Here is a 19,141-nt window from a genome sequence, read left to right on the forward strand (position 1 = left end):
AATGGTGGACAACCTACTACGCTTTGGCCAATTCCAGCAGCTTGTTTTGTGCCCGGAGACCGCCTTGGGGTTACATGCCTTCAATGTTCTCATCTTTCTTATTGGTTTTGACGCGGAGTTGGAAGCTAAGTCCCTCTTTAGCAGACCAGGTGCTGGCCTCCTTCAATTCCACCTCGATTTTATTGCACCGCCGCTTAGTGCATTCGCAGGCGCTGGCGTACATCTCTATAAGCCGTACGCAGTCGACAATTTCGCTGAGTGCAGAAGGAGAAGACATGATGTCGAACAAACGAAATGATAAAGTCGCCTCGTGAGAGAACGACTTTATACCAGCCACCTAAAGGGAAATGTCGCCTCGTGAGAGATTGAACGAAATCGCCACTGGATATATTGTCACCTCTAATGAATACGAACGAAATGGCAACAGAAAGATGTCGTCTCTAACGACTATCGTACTTCAGAGGCCAAGAGCGGAGAGCGTTGGTAGCTGTCAGCAATTGACACCGATACGACGGATACTATGGGCAGGACGGAAGACGCAATTCATGAGCGCTTTTCGTGGTATGTAGACATCCGTATAGCCGCTGGGGATAATACTTGGATATTATAATAGCACCAATTGTCGAAATGCGAGATGATTTTCCGTTAATTATGTGGGAGCCATTCTGCCAGATTCGCTACCAATACCGGCAGAATGGTGCCATCATGTTGATTGATCCCCAGTCCAAATTTTGATTCTGTGACAATAGTGCGGTTTAGCCCTTGTACAAACCCCAACGGACAGACTTTCATATCTTCTCTGTTGATACCTTGCATATGTATTGTATGTATATAACCAAAAGAACTAATGAACAAAAATATAACAGCTATTGTAATTGGTGCGCTCTACTCGATACTAGTAAGTCTGCTGTCTATGGAATTGAATACTTGAAGGCGCCCGTATGACAAAAGCCCACAGCCTTCCCGTGTCTCACATATTTCCCAAGGAGAATCCTTCGCCTACCTATTTATAGCTATGCAAATCAGCCTCAAGGCTCAATTGTTTGCAGCTTGCGTAACTGCCCAGTTCACCGTATACTGCGCAAACACTTCTAGCACTCGCCGACTTTGCTATCCCCAGTTGCGCGGGCATCTCCCAGCAATCAATTCCACGTAGTTTTTCTAGCCCTCATCATCAGAAACATCATGCGTCTCATTGATACCAGCACGCTAGAGCTCATTTGGTTCCCTAAAGCTCCTCCTCCATATGCTATCCTCTCCCACACTTGGGGCCTCGATGAGGTGACGTTTGCAGATTTCACCAATGTGCCCAAGAGAGAGTCAAAAGCAGGCTTCAGTAAAATTAAACAGACCTGCAAACAAGCACTCAAGGACGGCCTCAGTTACGCGTGGGTAGATACATGCTGTATCAACAAGGAAAGCAGCTCCGAGCTGAGCGAGGCGATCAATTCCATGTTTAGATGGTATCGCGATGCGGCTATATGTTACGCATATCTTGAAGACGTCCCTGAGGAGACAAACTCATCGATAACAAACTCCTCGTTGATTAACCACTGCAGATGGTTCACTCGGGGCTGGACATTGCAGGAATTGCTTGCGCCCTGGGACATTGTGTTTTTCGCGGCCAACTGGGCCACGATCGGTAGAAAGACGGGGCTCGGTGCAACTATCGAACAAATAACTGGGATTCCTCGCGCAATTCTCACTGGAGACTCACGGTTAGACCAGGTTAGTGTTGCGAGCCGTATGAACTGGGCTGCAAAGAGACAGACGACCCGTGAAGAAGACATCGCATACTGTCTGATGGGAGTATTCGATGTCAATATGCCGATGATGTATGGGGAGGGAAAGAAGGCGTTTATTCGACTCCAGGAGGAAATTCTGAGGCAAACCGAGGACGATTCCTTGTTTGCCTGGCGAGCTAGTGAGGAGTCAGCATCCGAGGCGCCATATCGCGGCTTATTCGCTTCATCGCCAAAGGAATTTGAGAGCGATGTGACTACCACGCCTTTCTTTACTAGCAAAGCGAGCGCGTCAACGATACTCGGTAATGGGCGAATATCTCTTAGCTGCGCTCTATACCAGGACGGCTTCCTCGGCCTCAAATGTTTTCGGGGCACTGAAATCTCTTCCGTTGTGTGTATCAAAGTCATCAACGCAGGAAGCAACCACTTTTTACGATCTAACCCTTCAGAGCTGATTTTGAAACCCCACCAATATCCTGTTGCTTTTCAGACTGCGGTATTTGACAAGTTTATTGAGACGAGAAAACCGAGCTCACTTGATGATATCTATCAGCGCGATGGAGTTCATCTTGCCCAGCTGCCAGAAGAAGTAAGATTAGTGGCAGTTTATCCCCAGAGATACAAAGAATGCGAGAAAACAATGGAGCTACCGGTAGTGCACCTTATCGGAAACAAACTGGCCTTTCATTTAGCAATTGATAGGGAAGCATCCGGTGCCAACCTGTTTCAAGAATTTGGTTTAGCTGATGAACGTGTGACAAACAAGGATATGGACATCCTCCTTGTTCTTTGGGTTGAGCAAAAACCGGGCACAAGATCGTATACATATTACATCGATCTAACTACAACTAAGGCTGAGGATGCCGAATCAACGTTTATCGCTGCTGAAAAGCCTCCAAAGGCCATCAGCCGAAAAGAGATTGCCATCGGGTGGTCTACTCTTCGTGTTACAGGAGGTCGAACGACATCGGATGGGCATCAAATCTTCAGTCTTCAGTCAACTATCTCTATAAATGCAGATATTAAAAGCGAAGCAGAAGCTACCAAAGCGAAAAAGCAAATGGTAGCGAAATATTTCGCTGGAAGAGAATATGTTCGCCAGAGGGAGCAGCAACACCAGACGCTTATTTTGCTCAAGATATCTCTACTTGTGTGTATGGTTGGCTTGACTCTTACTGCTTTAGGGATTCAAGGATAAAGTCAAAGGTGCGAAAGGGGCTTAGACATTTAAAACAGAACAAGGTCAGTCCATTTCAGACAAGCTATAAGATGATATATATATACACGTGTTCTCTCAGAAACACTCATGCTCATAATCCAAATAATCCAACATCGACCGATTTTTCTCATACATGTCTCATTTTAACGTTATTTTCCACCCTTTAGCTGCTCTCAGCCTGCTTCAGGAGACCCTCAAGGTTGATGCTCTTGGGGCGCTCGATGGGGAGACCCAGGGCGCGGTCCCAGATGAGCTGAGCAAGAGGACCCAGACCACGCGAAACACCGAAGGTGGCGGTGTAGTACAGAGTCTCGTGGAAGCCGTAGTGGTGGAACAGGACGCCGGAGCTGCTGTCGACGTTGGGGTAGGGGTTCTTGGTCTTGCCGTGCTTCTTGAGGACCTCAGGAGCGATGCGGCTGTTCTTCTCAACCAGCTGGAAGACGGGGTCCTTGGCAATGGTGGGGCGGGAAGCAGCGTAGTCCATGAGAGCCTCGAATCGGGGGTCAGGCTTGCGCAGGACGGCGTGGCCGTAACCAGGCACGACACGGCCAGAGTTGAGGGTAGACCAGAGGTAGTCGTGGACATCCTGCTCAGTGTAGTTGGCGGGAATGGCCTCCTTCATCTGGAGGATCCAGCGAAGAACCTCCTGGGCGGCAAGACTAGAGCAAGCGGCGTTAGTGTAAATTCGAATGTATAAGAGGACCAACAGAACTTACCCGTGAAGAGGACCGGCCAGACCCTGGAGACCAGCGCTGTAAGAAAGGAAGGGGTCGCTGAGGGCACTGCCGACCAGGTGAGTGGCGTGGGCAGACACATTGCCACCCTCGTGGTCACCGTGGAGAGCAAGGTAGAGTCGGAGGAGATCCTGGAAGTCCTCGTTCTCCTTGCCACCCTTGCCGAGCATGGCAGCAAAGTTGTAAGACCAATCCTGCTCAAGGTCGACCTCGGCAGGGAGGGCACCGCCGCCCCTGTAGGCGTTCTGGTAGATCTTGGCGGCAATGGTGGGCAGCTTGGCGAGCAGAGAAATGCAGTCGTCAAAGGTAGGCTCCCAGTAGTCGGCCTTGTTGAGACCCTTCTCGTAGGCCTTGGCGAACTTGGACTCGTAGTTGAGAGCCGAGACGGCAATGGCAAACTGGGTCATGGGGTGCAGATCCTTGGGGAAATCGTCGAGCATCTTGTTGACGAAGGCGGGGATCTGGGCCTTGGAGGCGAGCTCACGGGAGAACTCGCGGACCTGGTTGACGGAGGGAACCTGGCCAGTCAGGAGCAGCCAGAACATAGACTCGGGGAGCATCTCAGTTCCGGTCTTGCCCTTGGGGAGCTCCTTTTGGCAGTCCTTGATGGTGCGGCCGTGGAAGCGGATGCCCTCGTTGGCGTCGAGGACGGAGCCCTCCCAGACCATGGCCTTGAGGCCACGCATGCCGCCGAGGGTGTTCTCGACCTTGACCTCGCCAATGACTTTGCTGCCATGGGCCTTGACCTTCTTGAGCAGCTCGCGCTTGGCGGGGATGACCTCCTTGAGGGTCGTCTTGAGATCGGGCTCAGCGGTAGAGTAGCATCGTGCGGCGTTGGCAAGGAGAGCAGCACGGGTGTAGGGCTGTGTGTATCAAAGTAAGTGTCAATTGAGCTGCAGAGAAGAGATTTACAGCAATCGACGACGAATTCACTGACCTTGAAGGAGCGCAGGGCTCGAGCCGACGTGGTGAGGTTGAGAGCCATGGTGATGATGACGAGCCGAGCTGCTGATGGCGGGGCAGAAAGCAGTTGGGTTAGCTACAGGTACATGTATGTAAGGTACCTCTATCTAGGTAGGTAGGTAGCATAGCACATGCTATCGCCGATTAGATAGAGAGGTAGATAGGTAGACTTACAGTGGACGATTGGTTTCCTTCCGTGCACGCAACGATGATAAGGGGAAGAGAAGAAGAAGAAGAAAAGGAGAGAGAAAAAAAGGAACAAAAGATATCTCGGGCCACAACAAAAGTCCTCAACATCTCATCCTCTGCAGCCGGCCAAAGGCACCAAACAGCAGCCAAGCCCGAGACAGTCCAGCACGGCAGCCCGCCTTCCGTCACCGCCCTCAAACAGCCGAAGAAAGCCGCCCGGTCGGTCCGTCGGTAGCCCCGCGCCGCGTGATTGGCCAATCTGTGTCAGCCGCGCCTGTATCGGCCCTCTTTTGGTTGAGCCGAGCATCAAGCTGCTTGGAAATGAGGAAAATGGATGCGGAAAAGATATCCAAAAGTAGCCACGGGCGAGTGGCTGGGGATATAAAGCACAAAATCGAACGATACAATACGACGCTTCCTTGCCTCGGTAAACTCGAGATACACACCAGAATCTCTCCGGTTTTGATAGTGATAGTGACAGCATCCACAAGATGATGCGAATAGCTTCACGAGCTCCCCAGCGGGCGTGCTCTCTGGCCTCTTCCACTGCGTCGGCCGCGCTTCGTCGATCCATCCCGCGCTCTGTTGCCATCCGCGCCATTGCAACAACCGCTCGCATGGCTGCTCCCGCTCAGTCCAGCGCGCATGTCGTGCCGGCTGACGCATACCAGCTGCTTCCCGAGTCGCAAAAGGCCGGCCAAGCTGAGGATGCCCTCTACGAGGCCCAGGTCAAGGAGATTGAGGAGTGGTGGGCATCGCCTCGCTATGCCGGCATTCGACGACCGTACAGCGCCGCAGATGTCGCATCCAAGCGCGGCAGCCAGTTCATCAAGTATCCCAGCTCAGTCATGGCCACCAAGCTGTTTAACCTGATCCGCGAGCGCGAAGCCAAGGGCGAACCTATTCACACAAGTAAGTCGGCTCTGGACTGATATGCGCCATCGTGATAGCAAAGACAAACCGCTAATATCTGGCTTCAACCAGTGGGCGCCATCGATCCCGTTCAAATGACCCAGCAAGCTCCCCACCAGGAAGTCCTCTACATCTCCGGCTGGGCATGCTCCTCCGTCCTGACGAGCACCAACGAAGTCTCTCCCGACTTTGGCGACTACCCCTACAACACCGTCCCCAACCAGGTCCAGCGCCTCGCCAAGGCCCAGTCCATGCACGACCGCAAGCAGTGGGACACCCGCCGCAAGATGACCGCCGAGGAGCGGGCCAAGACCCCTTATACCGACTACCTCCGCCCCATCATCGCCGACGGTGACACCGGCCACGGTGGTCTCTCTGCCGTGCTCAAGCTGGCCAAGCTGTTTGCCGAGAACGGCGCGGCTGCGGTGCACTTTGAGGACCAGCTTCACGGCGGCAAGAAGTGCGGCCACTTGGCAGGCAAGGTCCTGGTGCCCACAGGCGAACACATCAACCGTCTCAACGCCGCTCGATTCCAGTGGGACGTCATGGGCTCTGAGAACTTGGTCATTGCCCGTACCGACTCAGAGTCCGGTCGTCTCATCTCGTCCGCCATTGATGTCCGTGATCACGAGTTCATCCTCGGAATTGCTGACCCCGCCATCGAGCCCCTCGCCGAGACACTCCAGGCAATGGAGGCCAAGGGAGCTACGGGCGCTGAGATTGATGCCTTTGAGGCCAAGTGGGTGAAGAGCAGCAGGCTAGTAACTTTCGACGAGGCTGCTGTTGAGCACATGCAGAAGGAGGGCGTCGCCCAGGCCAAGATCGACGAGTATCTTTCTGCCACAGCCTCAGACCGCGACATGGGCATCTCTCGCCGCCGCGCCCTCGCCTCCCAGTACACCAAGACTCCCGTCTACTTCAACTGGGATGTCCCTCGCACTCGTGAAGGCTACTACCACTTCCGAGCCGGCATGGAGGCTGCCACCAAGCGTGCCCTGGAGTTTGCCCCCTACGCCGATCTCCTCTGGGTTGAGACTGGCGACCCCAACGTCGAAGTCGCCGCCAAGCTGGGCCGCACCGTGCGTGCCGCCAACCCCGGCAAGTCCCTCGTCTACAACCTGTCCCCCTCGTTCAACTGGATGGCCCACGGCTTCACCGACGAGAAGCTCAAGTCGTTTATCTGGGACATTGCCAAGGAGGGATTCACACTGCAGCTCATCTCGCTGGCCGGCCTCCACTCGACGGCCACCATCACCAACGAGCTGGCCAAGAAGTTCAAGACGGACGGCATGAAGGCGTACGTGGAGATTGTGCAGAGGCGAGAGAAGGAGCTGGGCTGCGATGTGTTGACGCACCAGAAGTGGAGCGGGGCGAGCTACATTGATGGCATCTTGGGTGCTATCCAGAGCGGCAGCTCCAGCAGCAAGAGCATGGGAGAGGGTAACACGGAGGGACAATTCGACTAAGGAAAACGGAATAAGGAAATAAAAATGGCAAAAAACTGGAATAAAACAAATGAAATGAAACAGCAGCGAATGCACATGTAGATATATGGGAGGCATTTGGACGGAGTTGGGTACATACAAAGTATTTTTCTTGTTATATATACACTTTAAAAACACATGCATCTGATTCAGCGTGGTGCTTGTCACAAAATTTCATCAATTGCTTTCTTTTAATCTTTTTTTTTTCCACTGGCTATTCTATTCATACAAATTCATCCATTACTCCAAGGAAGACTTCAGGGCGTTGTTGGTGGGTGCAGGCGCCGCAGGACCCTCAGGAGTGACATACGCCTTGGTCATACCACCGTCGACGACAAAGTCGCTGCCGTTGACAAAGCTGGCCTCGTCACTGGCCAAAAACACGACGGCGTGAGCCTGCTCCACGGCCTCACCGAAGCGACCTGTGGGGAAGTGCACCTCGCGGCGCTGGCGCTTGGCCTTGTCGTCGCCCAGCCAGTCCTGCAGCAGCGGGGTGTTGAGGGGTGCGGGACACAGGCTGTTGAAGCGGAAGCCCTCGCGGGCGTGGACCATGGCGAGCTCGCGGGTGAGTGCGAGAACGGCGCCCTTGGAGGCCGTGTAGGCCAGCTGGGGGGTGGCGGCGCCGACGAGGGCGACGACGGAGGCGGTGTTGATGATGGAGCCCTTTGTCTTCTTGTTGCGGCGCAGGGCCAGGACGGCGTGCTTGCAGCCGAACCAGACGCCCTTGACGTTGATGTTGTGGGTGAGGTCCCAGATGTCCTCGGGGGTGTTGATGGCGTCGTCATCGCGGGCGTGCATGATGCCGGCGTTGTTGAAGATGACGTCGAGGCCGCCCCAGGCGTCGAGGGACTCGACCATGGCCTGGACGTCAGCCTCCTTGGAGACGTCGCATTTCTGCAGAGTGAGATGAGCTTGCTGTGTTTTTCATCTTTCATCTTTGTAGAAGGTAGTGAATGAAGAATGAACATACCCGAGTCTCCAGACGAGAAGCAGCGGGGACGAGCTCCTTGACCTTGGCCACGGCCTTTTCCAGCGCGGGCTCGGAGATGTCGGCCAAAAGGACATTGGCACCCTCCTTGGCAAAGAGGATAGCCGTCTCAAGTCCAATGCCTCTGTTTTTTGGCAAATGATTGTTAGCAGATGTTGGGCTCACTGCGGTTGGTTTCATGGATAATGAGGGGGGGAAGAGTAGTAGGTAGGACAGGAGTGTGGATATATGTCTGTATAGATATTCAACTCACCCCGCGGCACCAGTGATGATGGCATTCTTGCCAGCTAGACGTCCGACCATGATGCTGATGATGATGATTGCGTATTTGGCAAGAGTTGAGTTGAATGAAAGAAGAGGCGGTGGTGAATGAGGTCGAGGTTGGGTTTTATGCTTGGGCAACAAGACTCAGACGCAAGGGAAGGAGATGGAGGGGCAGTTTGACGCATTCCGTAATCTGTACTCTGTACCCTGTACTCAGTACTCGGTACTCACTGGTACCTGAGCCGATTACCATGGCGGGGCAGCTCGTGATGAGCAGAGACTCCATCCAGCGGGTTGGTCTAGGCGTCAATCCCAGTTCCACCACAGGTACAAGTACTGGCCATCAGGAAGACGCCCTCTAATGGCACGGGGCCATTTGCCAGAAAATTACCTAAAACAAGAGATAGCTGGCGCTATCTGCCGTGCTAGAGGCTCCTTGGCTCCTAGTTCGTCCGCCGACTGGCCCATGTGAGAGGCACGAGACGGGCTGCTTAGTGGCTCAGCGTAGGAATTGACATGCGCGGATCCATCAGATTTGAGGGGGGGAGGACCCTAGATTTGGGGGGGTTGATGCTCCGACAGCGGTCAGTGGCCGAGGTACATGCAAGTACCATTTACTGGCAGCTGTGTGAGGCCGTGATAGAAATGTCACAGCAGTCTGTCTGTCAGTCGTACAGCGATGACATCAAACTTGCACCTCATGTTTCGTCCGCTGATCCACGTGTTTGTGATGCAGTACAGAGAGCACCTAGTCTAAATTCACATGGATGTCTCATATCTACATCTACTGTTAAACAATCCTTCCAATGCTAAACAACCTACTGATAGATAACATGAACCCAGCACATGTCCATCACATCCACCTCACCAAAAACCCCAACTGATAACGATAGCCGTCTGCCCCTCATTGGCTCCCCCCTGGTTAGTGGTCAGTGCATCAGCCCTGAGCCGCGGCCCCCGCAGCGTCAACATGCCATCCATCCATATTCTATGAAGCAATTGATTCCACTGGCATCCCCTCCATCTCCAGGCCATGCATCGCCAATCTCCAACTCGGCCTCTGTCCTACGTAATCTGCTCGTGACGTGCGTCTTCTAGAACAAGCGCCGGTTGCTTTTGGTTTAGATTGCCATTTCAGATTATTCCTTTCTAGGTATTTAATCTGCGGGGTGCCTCGTCCTCACTCGCTTCGGTCGTCTTCAGCTTCTCATGATAACGGCGCGGCCATGACTCGCTGAGCTGCTTGCACTTGCACTTGAACTTGCGCTTCTCACCTATATCGGCCCCTCCAGCCTATCTCGACGAACAGCTACACTCTTACAACAACAACCACCTCAACAACATTCGTTACCTCAAGATACCCTTCTATACCTACATAGCTGCCTGCCTACTTATCAACACCAAAAGACTCCTCCCACCATGGCTACCAAACCCATCACCGCCGCCTCCCTCGAGGCCCTGCTCGAGCACGACACAAAGGTCAAGCTCGCCGGCCTCGACGTCGACGGAATCCTCCGCGGCAAGCTCGTTTCCAAGAAAAAGTTCCTCTCCATTGCCACTGCTGGCTTCGGCTTCTGCTCCGTCATCTTCGGCTGGGACATGCATGACCAGACCTACTTGCGCGAGCTCAAAATATCAAACGCCCAGAACGGATACCGCGATCTGCTCGCCATCCCCGATCTCAACAGCTTCCGCAGGATACCCTGGGAGAACAACATCCCCTTCTTCCTCATTACTTTCCACGACCCGGACACAAAGCTGCCCATTTGCGCATGTCCGCGTGGGCTATTAAAGACACAGCTGGACCGCTTGCGCAGCAAAGGCTATGGCGCCATGGCTGGTGGTGAGTTTGGTTCCTTTCACTCTCTCCATAATAGAAGAGAAATCCAATGCTGACAACCTTTTTTGTTTCCTCTAGCTGAATACGAATTCTACACTTTCCAGACCCCCGACGACTCTTCATCTCCCGCCAGCTTCCTGCAGAACAACCCACCACACCAGCTCCCGTCGCTTACCGAGGGCATGTTTGGATACTCCCTCACAAGGCCCGTCCACAACAAGGAGTACTACTACGAGATTTTCGATACCTGCACCGCGTTTTCCTGCGATGTCGAGGGTTGGCACACCGAGTCCGGCCCAGGAGTGTTTGAGGCCGCCCTTGAGTTTGGCGAAGTGGCCGAGATGGCTGATCGCGCCAGCTTGTTCAAGTATGTCGTCAAGAGCGTTGGCGCCAAGCATCGAATTACTCCATGCTTCATGGCCAAGCCGAAACAGGGGCTTCCTGGAAACAGTGGCCACATGCACGTATCCATCGTCGATGCGAACGGCAAAAACCTGCTGGCAAGAGAGGCAGTGGACGAAAATGCGCCGTGGAAGGATATCGCAGGACTCTCAGACCTAGGACGTCATTTCCTGGCCGGTGTCTTGGAGGGTCTGCCTGACATCATGCCTCTGCTTGCGCCCACCATCAACTCGTATAAGCGTCTAGTCGAGAACTTTTGGGCTCCAGTGACCGTCTCGTGGGGACTCGAGCACCGTGCCGCTTCTATCCGCCTCATTGCGCCGCCCACTTCCAAGGCTTCGGCCACACGGTTCGAGATCCGCGTGCCCGGCGCCGATTCCAATCCCCACTTTGTCCTCGCCGCCGTCCTGGGCTGCGGCTGGCGCGGAGTCGAGAAGAAGCTCGAGATTCCGTGTCCACCACTGGCCATGGGCGAGAACGTCGGCGGTGCTTCTGACAAGGGGGCGCGGCTGGCCAAGAGCCTGCGGGAGGCTACAGAGAGATTCATGGCCAAGGACAGCATCGCGAGAGAGGTGCTTGGTGATGATTTTGTGGACCACTTTGGTGGCACCCGAGAGAATGAGATTAGACTGTTTGACGAAGCCGTAACAGACTGGTAAGGCTCAAGCACTCCAGAACGAGATATCGCACCTCTTTACTAACTAATCGGGTCTAGGGAGATGAAGCGGTATATCGAGGCAGTGTAAGACGCAGACGGAAAGGCGCAAGAGGCGGTTTGGATCTGAATCGTTGCGTAAATGCTTATGCTTATGATTATGAACATTGTAAGAGCCGTAGAATACCAGCGACAAAGACTGTTTTGGCTAGACTTTTTTTTCTTTTCTTGGGTATCGGTAGTTGAATAGCAGTGTGGCGGCGTGTCATTTCTGCGTTCTTTGTCGTCGTCGTCTTCTCTTTTTCTTCTTTTCTGCTTTCTTCTTCTTCTTGTTGTTGGTGATCGCTGGAGAAAGGAAAGGGGGGGTATATCGTCAAAGGTGCTTGTTTATTTGCAGGGGCCGTTTATTGTGTCTTTTCCGCACTCTTCGCTTTGGTGCCTTTGCCGTCGGGTTTTCTGCCCGATATAAATTGTCTGTCATGAAATGTCAGCATAGGTACATACATACATACAGGAAGACGGCTGCACGACACATACAATTTGATGCAAGTCTTGAGGAGAGGGTCTTTGTACTCAGCCAAGACCCTGCCCAGCAACTCGCGCGTCCTTTCTTCCTCCCAACCAGCGAGCCCAAACATTCTCAGCGTCCAATGATTACAGCCTAAGAAATGGGAAACATGGGTCAGCATTAAAGACTCATTACCCCGGAAACCAACAAACAGAATCCCAAAAAACTCACCCGTCTCGAGTATCTTGTGCACAAGCTCGCCCTTCTTCTTCACCACGGGATCTCGCGCCCAGTTTCGCACAGGCAACCAGTCGGACCGCTCACGCACGACCTCGGCGCCCAGATCGCGCAGCCAGGGCCTTATCTTTGGCGTGGGATCAAAGTCGAGGCCCTGGGCGGCCGCAATCTCGGCGAAAATGGCGGCGTACTCGAGCGTCACCGCGCCAACCGCCGCCCGCGGCCGCTGCTGTTGGTCCGTCCCGGCGTCGGTGTCGTCCGGCGAATCGGCCATCGGGTCCGGGTCGAAGCCGAAAACGTGCGGCGTGATCTCTGCAAACTCGAGCTGCCCGCCGGGCTTGAGGTGGTCAAACGCCTGGACGATGAGGCGGCGCCAGTCGCGGATGCCGCCGCCCACCAGGTTGCGCAGGTGGATGAAGTCGTAGAGGCGCGGCGGCCAGTCCTCGGCGGCGTCGGCAATCTCAAACGTCAGGTTGGGCGGCACCTCCTTGGGCAGATTGGCGCTGCTCAGCTCGATGCCCAGCACGTCGACCAGCGGGTTGTTCTGCGCCATCTCCATGGCCCAGTGGCCGCCGCCGCAGCCGACGTCGAGGATGTGGAAGCGCGGGCTGTCTGGCGACAAGTGCTCCAGCGGCAGCTTGGTGAAGGTCAGGGCGCCGCCGAGGCACAGCGTGAGGAGCTCATGCTGGTAGGCCTGGCGCTGGTTTTCGCAGCTGTCGTTGGGCGTTACCATGCGGCCCGACCCGTGGTAGACGTGGCCGAACTGGTGGATTGGCGGCAGGGCGTCTTCCGAGGCCGATGAGTAGTTGGAGTTGGAGTCGCTGGCCGTTGCGTCGTCTTCGTCGTCGTCTTCAGCTGCTTCTCCGTCTCCGTCTTCGGCTTCCTCGTCTTCGTCTTCGTCACGTTCGTGCTCTTCTATTTCTTCTTCCTCTTCTTCTTCCCCTGTCTCTCCATTGTCGACAGCGGCATCATGGCCATTATGTCTTTCGTCTTTTTCATGGTCGCCGTCTTGAATAAAGGATTCGCCAGCAGGCGGCATGCTTTCCACCGCCATTATCAACTAGTCGCTGAACTGATATCGCCAATTTACAGGTGCTCTCGGCAGGACTCGAAGTTCAATTGCTTCCCTTACACGGTGTTTCCAGTCCTTTTCCAGAGACTTAACCCCTGGCCACTGTCCCTAATGGGTTTTGCCCTGCCGTGCTTTGTTCCCCTTTGGTTGTTAATGCCTTCCTCAATGCAGAATACACTGAGCGCTGTGCTGCAATTAGAGTCGTATTGATGTGGACCGCTGCGGCGTCGCTTCCACCCACCCTAATTTAGACAGAACCTGGAGCCGCAACCAGTCTATTATTTGTCATTTGTTCTTTTATCCTTCTCTCGGGGGTTTTATTTTCCCCTTCTTTCGTTCCTGCAGATCGATTTTCTGTGACTGCTAGATGCCAGAAAGCGCAGCTCGTCTTCCGCCTTCTGAGGGAAATGAAGAGAGAAAAAGGCCCCCACGTGGCAACAGCTAACTCTGAACTGAAGAATCCGTCAGGTGATGTGATTTGATGTGAAGCGAGTTGGAGAAGAGCCAAGGCAATCCCTGTATTCTGAACTTGTACAACCTGGGCTGCTGGAGGCGAGCCAATCCGGAACTCCCGACGAGATGAAGTCAGGCGGCACTCTCTTCTTGTTGGTTCTCTTTTCTTTTTTTTCAATGCATTGATTGAGGTTATTAAACGAAATGCCAGCCACTAATTTCCAATAGGTGCTGCGTGACGGCAGGCGGGCTAAGAATAGAAGCGAGGTTTGATTAGCAAGCTGAGGAAATGGCAGAGAAGAGCGTAGGATTGGTCTCGAAGGTTAAATAGAAGGAACTCGACGTGGCCAATCGCTGTCGATGCCAAGAGGGGGGGTAGACGGCTATCGTTGTGCTAAATGTGATGAACCGATACATACGAACCGGGGAAGCGGGAACAAGAGATGATGGAGGAAGAGGGAGAAGACGGGCTGGGCTGATAAAGTACGAGTGAAATGCCAATGAAGCCGTATCAGCCAATGGCGTCCGAGGACAATAGGAGAGGGGGGGAATCACCGTTGGAAAGAAAGAAGAGAGAGGAAAAAGTAAGACGTTGGAATAAAACCAAATCCTCCAATCAATAAAACACCCAATACAAGCAAGGCCCAATCCCAACTCCCCAATCCCAACTCCCCAATTCCGAGCTCATAATCCAGCCGACAGGGGGGGAGAAAAAAAAGGCCCGTCACAGGTCACCTATCAGCATCAGGATGATAAGATGCAATGCAGGCAAAACTGGCCAACTAATACTGTATAAGTAGTGTAGCAGCCCAACAGTCCAGAAGACGGGCCGCGCATGCAGATTGACAGTTCTGTCTCTTTTACTAGATACTTTTGTCAAGATGACAAATTATACGCTGGCATTGTTAATACTCGTATAAGCGCCAACTTCTCACAACGAGATGATCAACCAACTCAATTCACACACAACAGGCGAGTCAATGTTCCTCCTCCTCTCATCATCATCATCATCATCATCATCATCATCATCATCATCATCATCATCATCATCATCATCATCATCATCATCATCATCATCATCATCATCATCATCCCAAACGATATCCGACAAGATTCGCCGCATCTTACCCAAAATCGCCTCCCCCCGATGGCCCAGCAGATCCCCCCTGTCTCTGCCACATGTCTGGCCACGACTCCATCGCGCTGCATCGCCCGTCACATTTGATTTGATCCATCTGAATCCTTCCCGCGCCCCGGTCACGAATCTGTCACGACACCTGTCGCATCGCATGGGCGGGCATGGATGGCTAGTGAGTGGATCTACCATATTATATGCCGACAAAAAAAAAAAAGACGGAGTTGAGGATTGAAAACAAAAAGACATTGGAATAGAAAATGAAACTGAAATTCATCCCTCGTCCCACAGCCCAAAAGGCCAAGCGCCCTGCTAATGCATTCAAATATCGGATATATCAAATCAAACACGGCTCTCGTCTATACCAAACTTTTGCCCGTGCCTTCAGCCAATGTCAACGCGGCCCGACATGCAGCTAAGCTAATAGCTGTTCGTATCAATGAAGAAACACACGCAGCCTGGGCGCCAAACCAACCAACCAAGCCAACCAACCAACCTCGCATCTACTCCTACTGGCTACTCCTCGTGCTTTTCTTCTTACATCCAAAACATGCATGGACGCACATGTGATATGCCCGCAGTAGTTAGTCAGGGGCCCTGCATCTCGGCCTACCACTCTGCTTCCATTCCGCTCCTCACTAACACCATCAGTCGTCTGAGCCGCTGCATATTATCCAGCCAAGCCGAAAGAAGCACCTCGTCAAAACACGGTGTTGGTAGATCCGGTTATAGACCTGAGACGATGTGACATTGGAGTCGTACAAGGCAGCGGTCCTTTTTCTGGTTTGAAAAAAAAAAAAGAGAGGGAAAAAAAATCTCCGTTGGGCTCCATCCTTGAAAATCCTCCAGACTCTCTGATTTGACGTCGTCGTCACGATATTCCTTCCGCACTCCACATGGCACACAAAAAGACGGCAAACCCACACACTCAATTAAGAAGCTCGCAAGAAAAAAGAAGAAGAAGAAAATCCAGCAGCAAAGTCAATATGCACATAAGACGACAGGTGCAGATCACGGGCAAACAAAAGGGCGAAAGGAAGGCAAGAATGCTACCATGCAGTGCTTCCATGCATTGCAATGTCCATCAGGCACGCCCACATCACACCCATCCATTCCCACGCGACCCAGCCAGAAATCCCCAAGGAGAATCAAAAAGAAATCCAGGGAAACATCATTGCCAATGTCAATGATCCATTCTTCCTGGATCTGACAAAGATGACATATCCAATAAGCCATGCCCAAATCTTGCCGGCTCTGTCTCCATGCAACAATGACAAAATCCCCCCCAAGATGGCCCTCCTCCCCCTTCGAATAAGCAACAGAATGCAATGCCACATCACGGATTCACTCCTCCATCCATGTCGACGCAAGTCCGGATACGCCGCCTTGGCATCAAGCCTCACGAATGACACCTTCTAGTGGCATACGGAGGCTGCATGTGCGTACGGCGTCTGGACACGGTCAGACTCGACCTCGAAACGCTTGCTAAAGTCAGTCAAATGGTGGATTGTTACATCCAAGTTGATTCCCTGTCAGTGCTCAGCTCAACACGAAACAATCCGAGTCTGATACCATGCAACCTACCGCTGAGTGCTCGACGTCTTGTCGCCCTCCTTGCGTCCACATCATCACTCATACGTTGCAACGCGAGCAACCCATCATCACACACACAGAGAGAGAGAGAGGCACACGCGCAAATCGCCAATCAGAAACAACAATTGTTGCAGTATTAGTTTTCCCCCTGCATTGCCCCCAAGAACGCCGATGCTATGACGTATCATAATAACAAAGAATCTTAAGCCTCCGCCAAGTCACCCACCGCAGTTTACACCACCCAAGACTCCACCAGACCAGGAAAGAAGAAAGGAACAAGAAAAGAAGAAAAAGAAGAAAAAGAGACAAATGAAAAAAACGCTGGTACAAAAAAGGGACCCTGGCGACTCATAAACCCCTCCTCTGGCCGGGTAAAATGCCCACCAAACTGCAGCCTCTGTCTCTCACTGCCCTCTTCTGTCTCCAAACTTGAGTGTTAATCTCGTCGAATCACTCATTATGAAATGCGATTAGCAGATAAAGCTGAACCCAATGGGTAAAGGGGGAAAGAGCCCATGCCGGCCAAATAATGCAAAGAAGCGCACCAATCCTCGCAATAAAAAACGCACATCTTCCGCCCATGTAGATGAAGGGGGTTAGAAACATGCCGTCAACCGCCCAAAGTTCCTTCGGTATATCAATCTCTCTTTCCTTCTCTCCTCGGCTCAATCTGCTAGACACGTTGCGAGTGGTTGTACTAGCAAGGGCAGTCTAGGTCAATGAACAAGTATGGTTGAATTGATCGCCTCATCATCGATGGGCGTCGACACCCGGTGAATTTGTTGGGTAATCATGGCCCGTCTCACGAGCTGCTCTTCGTCTTCGCACGACCATGACGCCTTTCCCAATGGTCTTCATCTGGAACGTACTCTTCGGGGTGAAAATCAGGATTACCATAGTGTGCTCTGTTCCATACACTATTCTTAAACGTGGTGCTCTGTGTCGTTTGAAATGCAGGCTCCCGGATACCACTGCGATTACTCTCTTCATACTCCAGCTGGACGGGGCTAAACCGTATGTGATATCCCGACGGAGAAGCCACCGGCGGTACCGGAGGATTATTCGCGGGGACAAGGCTGCTGATACTGCTACTCCTCGTCGTTGGGCTGGGCGTCATTGAGGCGGTCGGAGTCAGGGGGCTAACCGACACAGCAGAAGTGGGAGGGAGAGTTGATGGTGGTGGAGGTGGTGGAGGTGGTGGAGGTGGTGGCTGCTGCTGTGGCACCTCAGAAAACTGCGACATCCAGGGACTGGACTGCTGCGACGATACAAAAGGGTCACCAACAGGGCTGGCCGCTGACGGCGGTGACGTCAAAGGAGACAGGCCACTCAGCTCACCCAGTTCACCCACACCCAGTCCGCCCAACGAGTTCATACTGAAGCCCGGCAACATGGCAAGGACGTTCATGCTACCCGTTCCGAATCCTGTTGGGTTGCCGCCGTGGTTGATGTTGATGCTGTTGGTGAAGTTGGACACCCGGTTGATTTGCAAATCGACAGAGCCAGAGGGTGCAGGAACGGAAACAGGTATGACCGGCGGAGCTGGAGCCTGGATAGGCGGTGCTCGATACAGAATGTCGTAGTGGTCGGGGCGGTAAAGCAAATATATCGTGGGCCCGAGACTGGTCGTGTCCTGCTGGTTGGCCTCTTCGGGGAATCGATAGCGGTTAACCTGGCTCCCCGGGCTGCGGTCGAGGTATGCGATTTCAAGGACGAAGTCGATTGGCTTGAGCAGCAGATTGGCCAGGCCAATGATGCCAAGGTGCTCGATCTCGCGGTTGACAATGTCGATGGCTTGCGAGCAGTAGTTTGCAATGCCACCGAAATCAGCAGCAAAGTCGTCGTAGATGGCTGCATTCGCCTTGAGGGAGGTGGCCGAGAGTATACGGAAGTAGTAGATGATGTTGGCCTCGATGGTGCTGTCGTTGAAGCGTTGGAGCAGGATGACTCGAGCCAGGCCGGGGTTTGCTATGTTGGCGGCAATATCCCGCAGTAGGTTGTGTGCCTCTTCGGCAAAGTCTTCGTGATATTCGTAGCGACCGATGTTGGAGATCATATGGCCGAGGCTCATGAGACGAGCCACCTCACCCTCGATCTGGGCTTGGTCTCCGAGGTCGATGAGCTTTTCGTAGTAGGCAAAGGCAATTGCTGCAAACAAACAATAGCCCGTCGTTAGCTTTGCACATGCCATGGATCATGAGAAGCAAACTTACCGCGCCATCCGCAATTTCCATCGCCCTTGATCTGGCGGTAGTGAGAGTATGTCTGAGGTAGAGCCTGCGGCGGGGGGAGAAGCTGGTCAGCATCGACGTCCATGATTCCTCTTCCATTTTATCTCTTTTTTTTTTTTCTTCTCTTATTCCATGTCATGTTTTCCTTGGCCCAATTCCATTCACCACGTATATGTATTCTATCGGAGGAAGGGAGGGACGAACAATAGTCTTCTCGACATAAACAGGGTCGGCCTTTGCGTATTCCTGGGTGATGGCATCGCTCGGGGTCTTTTCGCCGACAAAGGGTCCCTGTTGACGACATCGAAGCGTTAGCAAGCCAAGTCCATTGCGCCCTTTTGTCTAGAGAAGCGAGGAGAAAGGGGCGGGAGAAGAGAGAAGCGCCCGCCGTTGCGCGGCGAGACAAGAGCAAACCCCGTTGGGATTGGGGAAGCTCTGGCCATGATCTTGTGCCAGGCCAGCAGAAAACGCACCTCGAGTCCCGGCTGGAATCGCTCAGCGGCCGCCTGTTGCGCGG

The 19,141-nt window shown here is 53.1% G+C and overlaps 7 protein-coding genes across 7 annotated transcripts; 3 read left to right on the top strand and 4 right to left on the bottom strand.

The window, feature by feature from the left end:
* Positions 1-1,185: 1,185 nt before the first annotated feature.
* TRIVIDRAFT_137229 (uncharacterized protein) lies at positions 1,186-1,917 on the top strand (the record flags this gene model as incomplete). Its single annotated transcript, XM_014096051.1, has 1 exon — positions 1,186-1,917. A coding segment is annotated over one exon (732 nt), but the record flags the coding sequence as incomplete, so codon positions are not given.
* Positions 1,918-2,974: 1,057 nt separating this feature from the next.
* Positions 2,975-4,855, bottom strand: TRIVIDRAFT_82900 (uncharacterized protein; the record flags this gene model as incomplete). Its single annotated transcript, XM_014096052.1, has 4 exons — positions 2,975-3,623; positions 3,681-4,561; positions 4,636-4,706; positions 4,836-4,855. The coding sequence occupies 3 exons, from the start codon at positions 4,681-4,683 to the stop codon at positions 3,128-3,130; spliced, it is 1,425 nt and encodes a 474-aa protein (XP_013951527.1).
* A 357-nt stretch (positions 4,856-5,212) lies between these two features.
* Positions 5,213-7,380, top strand: TRIVIDRAFT_88518 (uncharacterized protein; the record flags this gene model as incomplete). The annotated part of the gene is made up of 2 exons (XM_014096053.1): positions 5,213-5,762; positions 5,835-7,380. 2 exons carry the CDS (start codon positions 5,342-5,344, stop codon positions 7,226-7,228), a joined length of 1,815 nt encoding a protein of 604 aa, XP_013951528.1.
* Positions 7,341-8,556, bottom strand: TRIVIDRAFT_82902 (uncharacterized protein; the record flags this gene model as incomplete). Its single annotated transcript, XM_014096054.1, has 3 exons — positions 7,341-8,140; positions 8,217-8,358; positions 8,488-8,556. The coding sequence occupies 3 exons, from the start codon at positions 8,535-8,537 to the stop codon at positions 7,487-7,489; spliced, it is 846 nt and encodes a 281-aa protein (XP_013951529.1).
* Positions 8,557-9,714: 1,158 nt separating this feature from the next.
* Positions 9,715-11,549, top strand: TRIVIDRAFT_75863 (uncharacterized protein; the record flags this gene model as incomplete). The annotated part of the gene is made up of 3 exons (XM_014096055.1): positions 9,715-10,341; positions 10,417-11,395; positions 11,456-11,549. The coding sequence occupies 3 exons, from the start codon at positions 9,918-9,920 to the stop codon at positions 11,484-11,486; spliced, it is 1,434 nt and encodes a 477-aa protein (XP_013951530.1).
* Positions 11,550-11,907: 358 nt separating this feature from the next.
* TRIVIDRAFT_118686 (uncharacterized protein) lies at positions 11,908-12,981 on the bottom strand (the record flags this gene model as incomplete). Its single annotated transcript, XM_014096056.1, has 2 exons — positions 11,908-12,056; positions 12,135-12,981. Coding segments are annotated over 2 exons (996 nt in total), but the record flags the coding sequence as incomplete, so codon positions are not given.
* A 4,214-nt stretch (positions 12,982-17,195) lies between these two features.
* Positions 17,196-18,918, bottom strand: TRIVIDRAFT_161914 (uncharacterized protein; the record flags this gene model as incomplete). The annotated part of the gene is made up of 4 exons (XM_014096057.1): positions 17,196-17,481; positions 17,659-18,541; positions 18,607-18,670; positions 18,829-18,918. Coding segments are annotated over 4 exons (1,323 nt in total), but the record flags the coding sequence as incomplete, so codon positions are not given.
* Between the last annotated feature and the right edge of the window lie 223 nt (positions 18,919-19,141).

Source organism: Trichoderma virens, assembly GCF_000170995.1.
Source record: "Trichoderma virens Gv29-8 chromosome Unknown TRIVIscaffold_89, whole genome shotgun sequence".
In the NCBI taxonomy this organism is placed as follows: domain Eukaryota; kingdom Fungi; phylum Ascomycota; class Sordariomycetes; order Hypocreales; family Hypocreaceae; genus Trichoderma; species Trichoderma virens.